Below are 17,802 nucleotides of genomic sequence, written 5' to 3'. Positions count from 1 at the left end.
TCAGCTTAACGTTTGCACTTAACAAATAAAAGTAGTAACAATCTTGGATTTCACTTGGATCAATGGCTGAACTGGAATTAAATTGAAACACGAAGGAAAAGAAATCTTATTTCAACCCAAAGGGAATCAAGCCAGAGGGTGAAGTTCACTGCAGTGGTTTTCATGTTCCCACACTTATAACATATACAATATTCGCTAAAATATGTAACAAAGTCAACGTTTTGTTAGTTTATCCAGACTGTTTTATTAAATACATTTTGCCTATTAATTGGTTACATTTCATCCTTTGTCTTTAAGAACATGTAGTCTGTTAAAATGCATTGAATTTATGTTACAGACAGAACTCTAAGATTCATGGATTAATATGTACCAAAGAAACAGATATTTGATTCCTAAAATCTGTAACAAAACTAAAACTGGCAAAATTCAACAACTGATTCTATTAAAGCCACAAAAGAACTGTAATTCACAAACACAGTATAAGAAATGCAGAGAACCAAATCCCCTTTTGTTCTGGAAACAAGACTAATTTGACAGAAGATCATTATTTTTCTATACTTTTGCTTTTCTAAAATTTAATCCATACCATTTATCATGGCAACCTGGCTGCTACCTAACTGGATTACTCAGCCTGACAACAACCAACACCTTTAAAGGGATACCCATTCACTGGGTGAGTCCACACTATGATGCTAAGACCCTGACAATTCGATTCATGCAGTTCAAAACTCTTTTCTCATTTTGTACTCGTTTTTCTTATTCACTACCTGATGCCATTCTGTGTCTGAAGATCTGCATAAGGTTCTTCTAATGTTATTGACCTTATCTGATAGCTCCTAAGTAACACCTTGAAGACTCAAAAGTATCTGCCGCTCAAGATATTTCTAATTTATTAGTTGATTTCAATTTAATTGGCCTGAAAATCCTGGGTCAAGTGTCAGGATGCATTTCATGGGAACTGCATCCAATGAGGTTCTGGGTCCAAATGGTGCTCTTTGATTTGCCTAATGTTGGCAGATAGCTGCGTTACAATGGGCATATTTCAGGCATGAGGGTGTGGAAGCAAAAAGCATTGTTTGCTGACTGCTAGTCAGACCACAGAAGATATGGATCAGCCAAGGTCCTGTAGTGCCAGTCTTAATTTACAAGTCCAGATGAGACACTCCCAGTGACAATGGTGTGTCTATGTCCTTGTTGAATTATCAGCAATCTGAGTAGAAGAAATGCTGCACCTGAACACCTCAACCTCCTCCTCATGACATGTAAAGACATGAGGGTGTGCTTGGAACAGACGGATAGTGTGACTCCCCCACTCCAAAAAAAATTCACAGATCCTCAGAGTCAAGGCTGGTACTGATGTATTGGAACCAGAGGATATTTCACTATCTAGATTAAGATAGTGCCTAAAAAGCCTGAAGAAATTTGGGTTCTTATTGCCCATAATGCCAAAACAGTTTGAAATTTTAGCTCTACCCACCATCTTTTATTTTTAAAGAAAGCTATATTTCATTAATAAATTTATAAATGAAATCCTCTGTCAGAAGCAATTTGTTGTCGAACGAGATCTAGAGTGTGACAATCTAGAGTCCTCACTATTGCACCATCTCCTGCCAGGAATCTATATTAACCACAGCAGACTTTGAAGTGGAGACATTTCCTGATGTGGACTGTTTCCTCCTCAAAAGGAATCCAGTGCTGGATGTTGTTGCAGGAATACCCATCTATCAGAGATGAAAGAAGCCTGCCTGTGTGAAGGTCATTTTAACATTTATGAAAAAACTGCCTGGCATTTGACTGTTCAGGCATGATCACAACCTTTCAACACCAGCCTATTGCCTATTGGATCAACTTCAACCAATTTGGACTGACCAAGATTATCTCAAATTATCATGCTGTGGTTCCAACTGAAAGGTTGGAAGACTGTTCAACAAAAGACTATATTGCCAAGACTACTCTTGACAATGGGATCTCTTACTTCCCCTCCTGCCCTTCTTTAAGATGATGGCTACATTTGATTGGACAGGGCTCAGTGTTTCCTGGTCGAACAGTTCTTAGTTGACTCATTGAAGTTTTAGTGGAAGAATATCTGAATGACTGCAGAGTTTCCATGATTAATCCATTGCTTCATTTCAACCAATGACTATTCATTTGTGATGAAGGGTGGTAAGAAGTAAATTCAAAAATACAGTTTGGTTTCTTAGCCAACTCAATAGAAGGTGCTTTAATTTTTTAACAGTAAAACTACTGAGTTTTAAGTTGCAAAGGAAAAAGAAAGGCCCATTTTCATTACAAGAAAAAGTTGTTGAAGAATTGTATGGATGCTGAACTAATAATGGAGGTCCAAACATTTCCTAATTTGGTTTGAGATTTGCAAGTATAAGATTGACTGCAATGCACACAAGCGTTGAAAGCAGTGTAGGGTTAAAAATATGTTTGTGCATGATTGGTCATCCACCAGTGCTTAGTAGAATTGTTTAAGATGCGTTATATATGAATTTAAACCAAAAAGGTGCCACACTACAATTGAACCATAATCATTTCTTTTTGTATTAGTAAGGACAAAACAAAAAATGCAGCCACTCAGAAATTAAGTCTGCTGTCCAAATGATGCAACATGATTTTCAGTATTCAGCTAGAGCTACCAAAATATCAATGTAAACAATACAAGATCTTTTTCTCACCAATGATTCACTGCATAGGAGTCAATTATAAAAATCTTCTAAGCTCTTCAAAATTCAACATATTGTTTGCAACATCTGACCAGGCAGAATGGTGAGCACCATCCATTTCTGAAGCCACTTGGTTGCTACTCTCCAAAGTATGGTTTCTGCCCCCTATTGCTGCATCACAATCTGGACATTTTGCACTTTCCATTGCACCTCCACATTCTGTGATAACATAGACGTGTCCATTTGGGCACTTAAACCAGTGACCTTGACGAAGGCCCATTGCCTTCACTATCATCACTCTCTCCTTCTCAGATATAGCAAGACCAGTGTCAGGTAAAATAGACTTCAGTCGTTCCATTTCCTTTTTAACAAATGTCTCATTATCTTCTGTGAACCTTTTTGTGCTTTCAAGAATCATTTGCACAGATGCAATATCACCTTGCGTTGAAGAATCTAGCTTCTTATCTGATGCCATAGTACACCGAATATAAAGGTCAGAAAGATATGTTAGCCTCTGAATTTCATTTTGCAGATCAGTAAGCTCTTGTTCCGTGAATCTTCCTCTGGGTCTATCTACCCATTTCAGACATTCAAGCAACTTCGTTTTGAATTTCATTTTCATCTGAAAATTTAGTCTTTCCTCTTGATGTTTAAGTTCAGCAAGTCTAGAGAGAAACGCAATTTTATTTTCTACTATACTCAGACCCTGTAATGGCAAAGGGTTCTGTAGTGCATGCACTAAGTCTTTATTTTGTTTTGGAAGCTGTTCAGCTATTATAGAGTGCCTCTTGAGTTCTAATTCTAACTGTTTTCTAATTTGGTTATTTTTCTCTGCATCTCCTTGGACAAGCTTCTTCACTTTTTCAATTTCACGGAGACTGTTCTTTATTATCGCCCCATAGCGAAGATTCTTCCTGATGGGCATTCGACACTTCGGACATTCCTTTAGCTTTATGGCTGTCTTAGTATCTTCTTGCTCCTGTTTCATATAATGGTCAAAAGCAGTCACCTCGAAAATATGGCTGCAGTCTTCCAGCTGAACGAATCTCGCATCAGGCTCATCTTCATTCCCAAAGATAATTTCAGTGAGCTCAGCATAGTGGCATACACGACACAACTTGGGGCAAGGCTCACCACAGAGCCCAACACATGGGTGCTTACATTTAAGGAATTTTTTGCAAGGCTTGTTACAAGGTGGCCTGTCACATGGTTCTGAACAGAGCTTATGACACTTATAGTGCTGACAGACCCACTCACAAGGCTCCACACAAGGAATACACAGCTCCCCACACTTCTTGCTACATTTACTGTGCTTGCATACATTTTCACAGCGTCGCTGGCATGGAGGGCATTCTTTTGTGCAAGGTTCCAAACACTCATGTGAACATATTAGTAACCGTCTGCAAGGCTGCTTGCAACTTTCATGAAAGCGGCCTTCATAGCAATGATGACAAGATCCTGGACACTGGTGGCCACAGTCCAGAAGCATTTTGCATTTTTCTTTGCAAGGAACGCATGTTCCAATCTTTGTAGCCTCTTTGATGCAACAGTCAATTTCCTGGACATGATTACATTTCAGGGTTATTGACACTTTTCTGGTGCACATTGCGCATTCTTCGCCACAAGCTGCAGCACATTTATGGCCACAGTGCAGGATTTTGGAACATGGTTCTTTACAGACGAAGTCTCCTGGCTTCATAGAACAAGGCACCTTTTGCAAGTGTCCACACTGTGGAATCACTTTATCCACCCTTACTTGGCACTTGCCACATTTCTCGTAGCAGGACTTTGCACACCTATGTCCATCCTCACAAAGTACTTTCTGGCATGGTTTTAAACAATTAAATTGCTTGTGTTCCATATCATACGGATGACATGCTCTAGTACAAACGTGACCACAGTCTAATCTGTATGCACAAGGTAGGCTGCAGCCTCCCTCAGGTACTTTGTTGAAATCTTCTGCTTTGGACACAAGCGTCATAGTTTTAGGGTGATTCTGACAGGTCAACATCAGTGAGGGACCAATATTGGCCTTTTCATGCAGGGTGTGCATGATCTTGCTCCAAAGAGGAACATTTGCCAGAATGCTCATGTTTCCTATGCAGTAAAGACCTTTCTTGGCCCGAGAGAGAGCAACACAAACCCTGTTTGCTATTTGCAAGAATCCAACTTTGCCTGACTTATTACTTCTCACAAGTGAAAGCAAAATAATGTCATTCTCCTCCCCCTGGTATTTGTCGACCACATGGACTTTCACACCAGCAAATTTCTTGGATGGCATCATCTTGCGCAAAGTGAAGAGCTGTCCTGTATATGTGGTAAGGATAGTAATCTGAGAGGGTGCGTAATCCTGACAGATCAGATAGTGACACAAGGCTACAACAAAGGCAGCTTCGTGCAGATTCTGATGACTCTTCCCATCCTGGATTTCCTCTTCAGGGTAATTGTGTTCCACAAAAAACAGGTTTGAAGACACTCCCTGTTGATGAATTATGGGAATGAAGAGAGTTAAATAAAAATGCAAAGAAAATGTCAATGCAACAAATTCCACAGCTGACTAAAATTGCCTTATGCAGAACACATAATAAATTGATATAGATGGACTGGATGTATCTATGTTGCTGAGAAATTACAGAAATCTTCTTTGAACTTCCCCATTTAAAATGGAACTGGCACAGAAGCCTGGTATTCCTTTGTAAGAGGCTTGTAGCCTTTAATTTTGAAACCCTTCAGATTATTACAGATACAATGACCATTTCCAGAAGTGTCATTGTACACATTACATCTCAGATATATATTAGTAACATTAAGCACTTCAATTCAGTCGTGTACTAGTGGTAAGGGGAAAAGCTGATTTGTTCCAGCTTGAATGCATTTGAAATTATGTCCAGATCAGCTTCAGTCCGAGATTTTATCATCTGAGCTATCGGCATCCTATGTTATTCAGGCTGTTTCTTTAAACAGAGTTAGCAGGATCAATTCAGGCATATTCATTACAAAGTTGGAGATTTTAAGCTATGTTTGTTATTTTAGTGTTTTGTTATTTTAGTGTCTCAGGTGGGAAGCCTCTATACTCACAACCTTTATTTCTTTATCCTAATGCACTCTGGCCATTTCACAGATACAAATTTCACAACCTTGATGCCATCCACATCTTTGCTGCTCATCTAACTTTTATCAGTTTGGTCCACCTCTCACACATGTTTGCTAACCAACATTGGCCTCTGGTTAAGCTAAGCTTTTATTTTTAAAATTCTTATCCTTGTTGTCAAATCTCTACAAGGCCTCAACAGTCCCTCGCTCTGTAACCTCCTCCATTGTGTCTGTCTGTGCTCCTCTAATTCTGTCCTCTTGAGCAGCCTTAATTTATGGCTATATTTTAAGTTGCACAGGCTCTAAGCGAGCGTGTTCCAAAACGTGGATCAGAAATCCGAAAGGGGTCCAGAGCGTTGACTTTGGGATTCTGAGTTCTGAAGCCACAATGGTTGAAGCGGATCTCTATCCTTCTCCCCCCACTACTTTCAAAGGTCTTCTCCTCCCACCCCCTGCCTGTTTGTCATAGTTCACAACACTCAAACCTCAAAGTGGGGTCACAATGGGAAAGCACAGGAACATAAGAAAATAGGCACAGGAGTAGGCAATTCAATCCATTGAGCCTTCTCTGTTATTCAATATCATCATAGTCGATCTAACAAGACAATGTCTGTTACTCATTCTAATCCATATGTCACTGGTAATCAGAAATATATCAATCTTACCTTAAAAATACTCAAACACTGAGCTTTCAAGTGCTCTGTGACAGAGATTACTAAAGGATCACAACCCACTGAGTAAAAAGAAAACCTTCTTACCTTGGATCTAAATGGGAACCCATTTATTTTTAACTTGTGTTTCCTGGTTCTCGACTTCCCAACCTATGGGAACATCTTACCCATATCTACCCTATCTCCTCCTTTCAGTATTTTGGATGTTTTAATGAGATCACCTCTTATTCTTCGAAATATTATCGAGTGAATCCTGTGAGTATAAAGGCAGTAGGTGTATACTTAAGAGGGAAATCAGGAAAGCCAGCAGAATCCAAAGGGATTTTATAAATACATTAAGGACAAAAGGATAATTCGGGAAAGAATAGGGCCCCTCAAAAGATCAGCAAAGGCAGCCTATTTGTGGAACCCCAGGAGATGGGGGGGGGGATACAAAACAAGTATTTTGCATCAGTGTTTACTGTTGGGAAGGGCGTGGAAGATATAGAATGTGGGGAAATAGATGGTGACATCTTGAAAAATGGACATTTTACATAGGAGGTGGTGCTGGATATCTTAAAATGCATAAAAGTGGATAAATCTCCAGGACCTGATCAGGTGTACCCTAGAACTCCTTAGGAAGCTAGGAAAGTGATTGCTAGGCCCCTTGCTGAGGTATTTGTATCATCAATAGTCACAGGTCAGGTGCTGTAACACTAGAGGTTGGCTAACGTCATGCCACTATTTCAGAAAGATGGTAAGGAAAAGCCAGCGAACTATAGACTGGTGAGCCTGACATCGGTGGTGGGCAAGTTGTTGGACAGAAACCTGAGGGACAGGATTTACATCTATTTGGAAAGGCAAAGACTGATTAGGGATAGTCAACATGGCTTCGTACATAGGAAATCATGTCTCAAGAACTTAATAGAGTTTTTGGCAGAAGTAATGAAGAGGACTGATGAGGGCAGAGCGTTAAAAGTGATTTATATGGACTTCAGTAAGGCATTCAAAAAGATTCCTCATGGTAGACTGTTTAGCAAGGTTAGATCTCATGGAATACAGGGAGAACTAACCATTTGGATACAGAACTGGCTTGAAAGAAGAAGAGGGTAGTGGTGGAGGGTTGCCTTTCAGACTGGAGGCCTGTGACCAGTGGTGTGCCACAAGGATCGGTGCTGGGTCCACTGCTTTTCGTCATTTATATATATGATTCGGATGTGAACTTGGGAGGTATAGTTACTAAGTTTGCAGATGACACCAAAATGGGAGGTGTAGAGAACAGTGAAGATGATTAACTCGGAGTACACCGGGATCTGATCAGATTGGCCAATGGTCTAAGGAGTGGCAGATGGAGTTTAATTTAAATAAATGTGAGGTGCTGCACTTTGGAATGTTTGAAATGGCAAATGGCAAATTGTTGCTGAACAAAGAGACCTTGGAGTACAGGTTCATAGTTCCTTAAAAGTGGAATCATGGGTAGATAGGATAGTGAAGGTGGCATTGGTATACTTTCCTTTATTGGACAGAGCATTAAATATAGGAGTTGGTGGTCATGTTGCGGCTTGACAGGTCATTGGTTTGGCCACTTTTGGAATATTGTGTGTAATTCTGGTCTCCCACCTATTGAAAGGATGTTGTGAAACTTGAAATGGTTCAGAAAGATTTACAAGGATGTTTCCAGGGTTGGAGGATTTGAGCTATTGGGAGAAGCTGAACAGGCTAGGGCTGTTTTCCTTGGAGTGTTGGAGGCTGAGGGGTGACCTTAGAGAGGTTTAAAAATTCATGAGGGGATAGAATAAATAGACAAAGTCTTTTCCCTGGGGTGGGGAGTCCAGAACTAGAGGACATAGGTTTAGGGTGAGAGGGGAAAGATATAAAGGGACCTAAGAGGCAACTTTTTCATGCAGAGGGTGGTGCATGTCTGGAATGAGGTGCCAGAGGAAGTGGTGGAGGCTGGTACAATTACAACATTTAAAAGACATCTGGATGGGTATATGAATTGGAAGGGCTTGGAGGGATGTGGGCCAAGTGCTGGCAATTTGGACTAGATTAGTTTAGAATATCTGGTTGGCGTGAATGGGTTGGACTGAAGGGTCTGTTTCCATATTGTACATCTCTATGACTCTATGATTCTAATACAGGTTGAGCTTGCCCAATCTTCCTCTTAGAACAGTTCCATCATCCCAGGAGCAAGTTGTGTTAACCTTCCACTGCATTCTCTCCGCAACAATAATATTCTTCCTGAGATAAAGAGACCAGAATTGCCCACAGTGCTCCAGGTGCAGTATAACCAAGCTGCTAGACGACTGAAGCAAGACTTCACTACTTCTGGATCCAAGTTTTTTTTTGCACGCAAGGCTAGCATTCTATTAGTCTTCCTGATAGTTTGCTGTACGTGCATGTTCGCCTTCAGTGACTTAACAACTAGGATACAAGGATGTACTTTTGTATATCTGAAATTTCTAACAGCATACCATTTAAGAAATACTCTGCACATCTGATTTGCCTACCAAAGTGAATAACCTCTTATTTTTTCCACATTATATTCCATCTTCTATATTCTTCCCATTTACTAAGCCTGTTAAAATTTTCCTAGAGTCCCATTACATCTTCCTTCCAAAATACCTTTGCTCTTAGCTTTGTATCATATGCAAATTTGGAGATATTACATTTGGTCCCCACCTCCAAATTATTGATATATAATGTGAACAGCTGGGGCCCAAGTATTGATCCTTGCGGTACCCCACTCGTCACAACCTGTAAACGTGAGATTGACCTATTCATTACTACTTTCATTACTACATTCTTTATTAATCAATCATTAATTCATATCAGTACATTACATCTGATTCCATGTACTTAAATATTTCTAACTAGTCTCCCGTGGGGTACTTTATCAAATTCTTCTGAAAATCAAGTGGACTATGACTATTGGCTCTCCTTAATCAATATTGCTGATAAAATCTTCAAAAAAACTCAGTCAAACACAATTTCCTATGTTTGGAACCATTGTCCTAAAACATGGAATTCCCTCCTTAAATCTGTCTGCCTCTATCTCTCATTCCTCCTTGAAGATAATAGTTAAAATCTGCTTTGTTAATCAAGTGTATGGCCATCTGCCCAAATACCATTTTACACGAATTAAGTGTCAAAATGGTTTTACGTTGATTTAGTTTCAAATTAGCTTTATAATACTCCTTTGAAGGAGCATTTAATTACATTAAAGGCACCATATGAATGGAAGTGTGGACCAAAAGCTTTTATCATCCTAAGTGCTTCAGTGACTTCTCTAAATTACTTCAATGATCAGAGTAAAACTGCATTCAATATTATCCAATTTAGACTTGTTCCATTGCTGTCAAAATGGTTGATTCACAAATGTAGAAATGCAGACCAAACCTTGATATTTTCATAATTCATCACAGATGGGTGATTCTCTAGCTGTTCATAGATATGAGGACTCAATAATGCAGCTATTTCAGGCCTCATGCGATGCTGGAACAAAAAAAAATCATGACAGAATTAACATTTTCTCCCAAATGTTAACCTCCCCCATACAATCACACTCACTATTCTGTAGATATTAAACTCATGGGGAAATGTAATGATTTGTAGTCTATTGTGAGTATCTTCTTAGCTCTAATAGAGTCGGTTACTCCCATGTGCAAAACTTGGCTTGTATTCCTATAATCTCCTTGTATGTCAGCATCACGTTGTAGCCTGAGAAAGATAGACATGTCTTAAGAATGTTTTAAGAATGTCACTAACTTTAAAAAAAAACGTTCATGGGCAGGGCCAGCATTCAATGCCCATCCCCAATTGCCCTGGAGAAGGTAGTGAGCTACATTTTTGAACCACTGTAGTCCACAAGGTTTGTGTACAGAGGTCAGTGCTAGCCAAACATAAGGCCACAAATCAGCATAATCTGTGCACAGCTTGTATGGTTTGCAAATGAGCAGACATCAAGAAACATATTAAACATAATGATAACTCTACAGAGTCAACACAAACGCAATCCTCAGAATGAAGGAACAGAAGGATCAAAATCACAGCTTTATGTGGTAGTTCCCAGGTCCGGTCTAGTCAGTTGGCAGCAAGTCCCCTTCAGAGACTATGAAATGGCTCATTCAGTATTCTGAATTCTCCATGTTAATATTTGACAACTTTAACATTACTCTTGTTCATATGGATTACTTGTTCACGTACTCAATCATGTTAGACATTTATTTTCTTCAAGGAAAGGGAATGTTGTGATAGTATGCTTGCTAATACATAAAGTAGGTTTATTTAAAGAAATGATTATACAACTAGTTAGATCATAACAGGGAGAGAGACAATGTCACATCTTAATCAATTTGTATAATAAGCAGTACATGAAACAGCCTCCAAAAAAGTTCAGTATTCAATCTCTATGTTTACCTTCAGCTTTAATTGCTTAAGCTAGAGAGAGAGATAATATAATAACTATAACTAGGGACATAGGGTGCTAGTGGCGCTATTGTGATGCTCCACCCCAAACCTTAAGCACAACACATGAAGAGCTTACAACTGACATTCTCATTAAGATCAACATCACCTGTGTAGCTGCATTCTTCCACTGGAAAATTTGTTGCTGATTTTAAATTCATTGGATTTCACTTCAATCTTACAATGGCTTTCCAAAGCTTTGCTGCATTCTTCTGGTCATCCTCAAAGAGACTGGAAGTATGACTCCTGTGAGACCTTCAATTCTGACAGTAACCTTAACTTTGATACCTTGCTTCTCTGGATCAATAACATTTTGGTCTTAGAGGCATAGTTCAAGCACCTACTTTAAACAGTCTGTATTCTAGATGCTTTCTAGCACATCTCTGGACATCTTGTATCATTTTATTTTTATCCCCTCAGGAGGGACTGCGGCTTTAAAAGCTGTCATGAACTGTAATGGCAGCAGAGCTGAGAACAAGCTGCCCCCTGAGTGGTATTCGCAGCATGGGCTTTTAGCCTGCAGGCAAGGGAGGGACCTGGCATCATGATTAATTAATAGTGGCCAAATATACTGATAGTAGAAAAGGACTGGATGTCAAAGAAACAAGACTGCAGTGAACTCTGCACCTGAAATTGCCATTGCTTTTCTTCACTGGTTCAGATAAAACAGAGAATACAGTCAGTTACACTACTGACACAATCACTCTCGGAGATAAAGCTGGTGATCTATTTGCACCTTTTCACAAGGAGATTCCAATTTAAATAATTATTGTCAGTGAGTACTCAATGTTATTGCCTCAATACAGCTTCTGCTATGTTGTATTATCCATTATCAGGTAATGTACACAAAACTGAAACAGACATACCGATTGAACACAGATTTTTAATGAGGCTTCTTCTTATTGCTGTTATTGTGCTGATCACTGCACAAATTAAGGTGGCTACTGGCTCACATGACATTGCTTCATTTCTTATGATGAAATAACTATTTACGTCATGATATATATTAACTTAGTATTGTTCACAACAAGATCAATCCAGGTTATTGTATTGAACCAAGTTGGAACAGCAACAACAGCAGGACCACTAGTGCCTCTAAATATGCTGGGCCCACACTGTCACAAGCATGAGCTACACCCAGAATGCTGCTGGGATTTCTCAGATCTGTAGCAGAGATTTGACAGCTGACCCTGTTGCTGTCGCATTGCACTGACGTGTGCATGATAAATGTGGAAACCATAGGAACATAATTGCTGGGAGTGTTTGAACAAAGCAACCTCAATTACCATGCAACAAGAATTTAGGAAGCAGCACTTCAGCTGGCTCTCATTCCTGCTCTTTACACCTGTTCACAGAAGGAAGGAATTTGTATCTAGGGAGGTTTTGCTCATCACAAATTCCCATGCGAACATTTACTTTAGATTAGTACAATAGCAGGAGGGAATTTTTCAGCTCCAGCAAGAAACAGTTTATTATTTGTGTGGCTGTACTAGCTACTGGAGTAGCGGTTCTTGAGAAATTAGTAACAGGAGCTGTGAAATTTTATCCTCCCTGAAAGCCAAATATTGACTATCAATTTTTGTAATATCATAGTTAGAAAATGACAACCTTTAATTTGCTCCAATTTAAATTATAGCTATGTTCCAACAGCATTGAGGCAAGGTAGCTGAAATATTTTTGCATTCATCCATTCTCACCTGATAATCTAGTCGTACATAAGGAACGTTCACTTTTACAAGACGTTCAAACAAAGACACTTCCAGATAGAAGTTTCTGGCCAGATCATATACTGTAGCACTAGGTCGAAGCTGTTAAGAAAGAATTAAATATTAATGACAAGTTAAAAGACACAGAAAACACACAAAATTCACATAATTGGCCCATAACAGATGATCAGACAGGCACATTAAAAACTCTTCAAAAGCATTATTAGAATGTTAAGATGACATTTCATAGTGGTCACTGGATAATCACCAAGAAAACCACACAGGCTGCAGATTAGCTTATTATGAGAGAAACATCAAGTGTAAGGTCATAAGGAAGACATTTGTTAAACCATAATGTATTGAAATTAAAGCACATTCTTTTGGACGTTCAGCCTAGTCTGGCATAGGTTTGTGTAAAATAGCACTTTCATTGAAGTAGTTCCCAGTTTAGGTGGTTACAGCTGCTGAATTACAGTACAGGCTGTTGGTTACAGCAATCTTGTCTTGTTTAAAACCTAGACATTTCAGTGGACTATCTGAGATTTTGTAGAGCAATCCTGTTACATCATTTAAAAAAAACATGCATTGCTAATATTTAAATAATTGATAAACAGATTATGATGTCAAAAAAAGTTGTGGCAAGGACAAAATGATTGACATTGAATTTATGCACAGGACCCCTGGGCAAAATTGTGTTCATCTTTACAATCTATGAGCATCAAAACAAATTTGTTTTTTTTTGGTTCTATTTTGAGGTTGATGACAAAAACTCACTTTAGGGACAACTGGAGAAAAAAGGTGACAAACCAAGTTGAAAAATAGTTAAACAAAAAGTTATTTGTGTTTGCTTGTACATCTGCTCTTCAGATAGGACAGCACACCACAAGAAGTGGAATGTGGAAAGAAGCAAGGGGGTGGTGGTGATGGGTTGTTTTTCAGACTGGAGGCCTGTGACCAGTGGTGTTCCACAGGGATCGATACTGGATTCACTTTTGTTTGCCATTTTTATAAATGATATGGATGAGAATATAGGAGGTATGGTAACTAAGTCTGCAGATGGCACCAAAATTGGTGGACAAGTTTTCTAAGGTTAAAAAGTGAAATTGACCATTTGGATCTGAAGAGTGGCAGATGGAGTTTCATTTGGATAAATGTGAGGTTTTGCATTTTAGTAAAACAAAGGCAAGACTTACGCAAGTAATGGTAGAGCCCTGGGCAGGGTTGTAAAACAGAGGGGTCATGTACATTATTCTTTGAAATTTGCACCACAGATAGACAAGGTGGTTAAGCAGGTATTTAGCACACTTGTCTTCATTGCTCAGTACAGGAGTTGGGATGTCATGCTGAGGTTGTACAAAATGTTGATGAGGCCTCTTCTGGAGTACTGGATCACCCTGCTCTAGGAATGATGTTATTAAATTGGAGAGGGCTCAGAAAAGATTAACCAGGATGTTGCTGGGAATGGAGGGTTTAAGTTATAAGGAGAGGCTGGGACTTTCTTCACTGGAGCATAGGAGGTTGAGGTGTGACCTTATAGAGGTTTGTAAAATCATTAGGGACATGGATAAGGTCAGTGGCAAGGCTCTTTTCCCTGGGGTGCGGGAGTTCAAAACTAGGGAAGAAAGTTTTAAAAAGGACATGAGGGGCAACCTTTTTTATTTACACAGTGAGTGGTTCATGTGTGGAATGAACTACCAGAGGAAATGGTGGATGCAGGTACAGTTGCAATATTTAAAAGACATTTTGATAAGCTCAGGAATAGGAAAGGTTTGGAGGGATATGGGCTAAATGCAGGCAAGCGGGACCAGTTTAGTTTCGAAACTTGGTCAGCGTGGACTAGTTGGACCAAAAGGTCCATTTCCATGCTGTACGACACTAAGGTCATTTTTGTACTTGTCATTTCGAAGATAAATGTTTAGAAAACACATCGAGTATTGTGACTTCATGACTACAAGCATCGCCATGAATTTTCCATTGCAACTGGTGAAGCTAAATACAGGAAACTATTCCTATATGTGCACACTATTACCTTAGTTTGGCTCATTGACAGTTCATATGCACAAACTCTGCAGCATATCTTGCTGGAAGCATATGTTGCTATTAGTGTTGGTCATTCCATTCATATATCCTAAACTTATCTTTAATTTGCCATCTATTGCAAGATGCAAGTAAGTTTCATCACATGAAATGAACCAAATGAGGGTCTTAACCATGAATAGTCTTTACCAATAAAAGACTCTTGAACATTTTATTGGCACAAGCATCAGTTTTCATCTTTCCCTCCTGGGCCCTTTCCCTTTCCAGAAATGAACACTCCTTTGGGGAAGAACTCAGCTCATTACATAAAAAAATTCAATAACACACGCACCAAATTAACAAGCTGTTCAATTAATCAAATTAAATAAATGCTCACCAGGGGTAGGGAGAAAAATGGAGAAACAAGGGAAGGAACTAAATCAGAATTGTTGGAAGGGGAGATAAAGCACTCCAGCCCAAAGGTCCCACCACTCTTAAAGCGATGAGGCTTCTGGTGGACTAAAGGACACAGTTTTTTTTTAATTTCATATGCTGTACATCTCTCTATACTGTAGTGATTGTAATGAGGTCAGTCAACTGGACATTCCATAATATGAGTTCCTTCAGTGGTCCCGCCGGTCCAAACAAGGGAATATGGCTCACATAAAAGGGTAAATTTCAGGATATTGAGGCTGGAGTGCCTGATTCAGTGAGAGGCAGTACTGTTGTCAAAGGCTATGCATTTGTATATAAAGGGTTATTGGTGATGGGATACTAGCATCTGAAGAGTTATTTGACATTCATTATTTCGTAATGTATTAATAATATTATGGACTAGACAAAACCCTCTTCAAAAATATCAAAAAGATACCCTAGACCCGAGCTTTTATATTATTTAAAGTGTGAGTTGATGTGTTCCAGATGTAATTCGATTGGTTACACTCCTCGGCTTTAAGCAAAACACACTTTACTCTTATCCTACAGGTAAAGTAAAAACAAAAGAAAGAAGAATTGATATAACTTCGACTCTATTGGAAAACTTAACAGAAAACCAGATTATATAACTGCAAAATAGTAATTGTTCCAATAGTAAAACCCATAAATACACTCTTGACAGAGGCAAGTTCAGTAAAATGGGTTGTTTCTCCAGTTCAGGAGGAAAGAACACCAAGAGAAAGTTCTGTTCGAGAGCAGGGTATGGCAGCTTCTAAAACCAATTTCAAACCCAAACAATGACTGAAAGCTAAACTAAAAGCCTCATTCTACGGGAGCTTGACTCCACCCATTCATGCTGCTTAGATTGTTCCAACTTTAAAAGGAAAACCCAAGACCTCACGAAGTGTTTACTTTATTGGCTTGGAAAAGATAACTCAGTTCAAAACCTCTTTAAAAAGAAAGGACAAAATACACCTCTGAAAGTCATAGTATCGTCACAGTAAACATAACTCATGATAACATCAAAATAAATGACTTCAAAAGAAAACTGTAACATAACCCTAGTATATGAATGTCCAATGACTATTGTTATGGACCAGACCAGGCCCCTGAACATATATTAAAAATGTAGTCTAGCCATTAACTTTATCATGTTTTAAGAGTAAATGTGAGGTGCTGTTTTCCAGATGCTATTCAAACTACTCAACGTTAAGCAAAACAATTTATTTAAGCATGATAGTTAAAATAGAACAAAAGAAAGAGGAACTTGGAATAACCTAACTCCATTGGAAAACTTAACAGAATAATTGATACAGTAATTATTACTAATTAACTGTTAAAATATAATAACATCCCAAATACACCCCTTTGGTAAAAGACAAATTCAGGAAATAAATGGTCTCACATACAGTTTACTAATCCAGGAGGAAAGAACATCAAAAGACAATTGAGAGAGAGTATAGCAGCTGAGAGAGACCCACTGCATTCCAACTCTTCTGGGACCCCAGCAACAACTGCTGAATCTAAAATCACTGATTCGGTGGATGGGAGCTTGACCATACCCACTCAGACTACTTCTATTGTTTCACCTTTTAAAAAAACACCCAAGGCTTCTCAAGTTGATTGTCTTCTCATAGACTGCACAGCACCTCTAATCTCTCTCTAAAAGAAACCAGGATAAAAGATACCTCTTAAAACCATCTTCACACTATCATCTGCTCTCAATCAACTCTGACGCAGTTACTTTCAGCCTTGAAAGGACCTGCACTTCGAACTATGACAGTAGCATTCCCCCCTCCCCCAAACTCCCTAAACTGCTTTGAAAGAGTAGAGAAGATCATCAAAGAAAGCAGGAAGCAATGCCTAACCAAATCAAATGAGCAGTCAATTAAGTGGCGGAAGGGAAGAGCAGCTGTACTGACCTGCTGGTGATCCCCGATCAGGATAAGATGTTGGCAAGCACTGCTGAGTGTTGTTATTAAATGAGCTTCCAGAACCTCAGCTGCTTCCTCTACTACCACAATGCGGGGTCTTAGCTCCTGGAGTACCTTCCTGTATTTCGCTGCACCTAGTTGCATGGATAATTCAAGTCAATACTTTTAGTCATGGAGTCACAACTCCTGATTTTTGTACAAAAGTAAGTATTGCAGATGCTGAAATAAAAACAAAAAAAGCTAGAAATACTGTGACCTTTCATCAGGATTCCAGATCCGCCTAAAGATTATTACTCTAAAATTTTAGGCAGAATTTTTGTAGTGAGCCGGATTTGTCATGATCTGTCACATCAATCTGGGAACAGTTGTGAGTGAGCCTGCAATTTCTCACCATTGATTAGCATGTCAGTTCTCAGCACAGGTCAGACTTCTGGTCATTTTCCAGGAGATTGGGTGAGGTTCAGAATAGCAACTTCATGCTTGTCATTTGTTACGGACCAGATCAAACCCCCTCAAAACATATCAAGGACATAACCTAGACCTGAATTTTTATCTTATTTAGAGGCAAGTGTAAGGGACTGTATTCCAGATGTAATTTAATTGGTCAAATTTTAAAGAAACATATTTTATTCTTACACTTCCGGTAAAATACATACAAAATAGCATAACTTTAACTCGATCAAAATACTTCATAAACTAATATATTATTTAAATACTGTTCATCTACTGTTCCAATATAGCAGCATCTCAAAAACACACCTTCAGCAGAGGCAAATTCAACTAAATAGATTTCCCTCACATGCTATCACCTCCAGTGCAGAAGAACACCAAC

General features: G+C 39.0%; 1 protein-coding gene across 2 annotated transcripts in view; it reads right to left on the bottom strand.

The window, feature by feature from the left end:
* Positions 1-219: 219 nt before the first annotated feature.
* LOC122560031 (NFX1-type zinc finger-containing protein 1) overlaps positions 220-17,802 on the bottom strand; it is a 60,673-nt gene continuing 43,090 nt past the window's right edge. For both annotated transcript variants that reach the window (XM_043710199.2, XM_043710197.2), the window contains exons 11-14: positions 16,959-17,104; positions 12,577-12,687; positions 9,812-9,907; positions 220-5,148 (exon numbers count right to left, since the gene is read on the bottom strand). In XM_043710199.2, the coding sequence (XP_043566134.2) occupies positions 2,707-5,148; positions 9,812-9,907; positions 12,577-12,687; positions 16,959-17,104 (2,795 nt within the window). In that variant the 3' untranslated portion in view covers positions 220-2,706. The remainder of the gene's footprint in view (positions 5,149-9,811; positions 9,908-12,576; positions 12,688-16,958; positions 17,105-17,802) is intronic.

Source organism: Chiloscyllium plagiosum, unplaced genomic scaffold (assembly GCF_037043375.1).
Source record: "Chiloscyllium plagiosum isolate Xiang-an unplaced genomic scaffold, Cpla_swu_hap1 HiC_scaffold_15, whole genome shotgun sequence".
Lineage (NCBI taxonomy): Eukaryota > Metazoa > Chordata > Chondrichthyes > Orectolobiformes > Hemiscylliidae > Chiloscyllium > Chiloscyllium plagiosum.
This window is presented reverse-complemented; position numbering and strand designations above follow the sequence as displayed.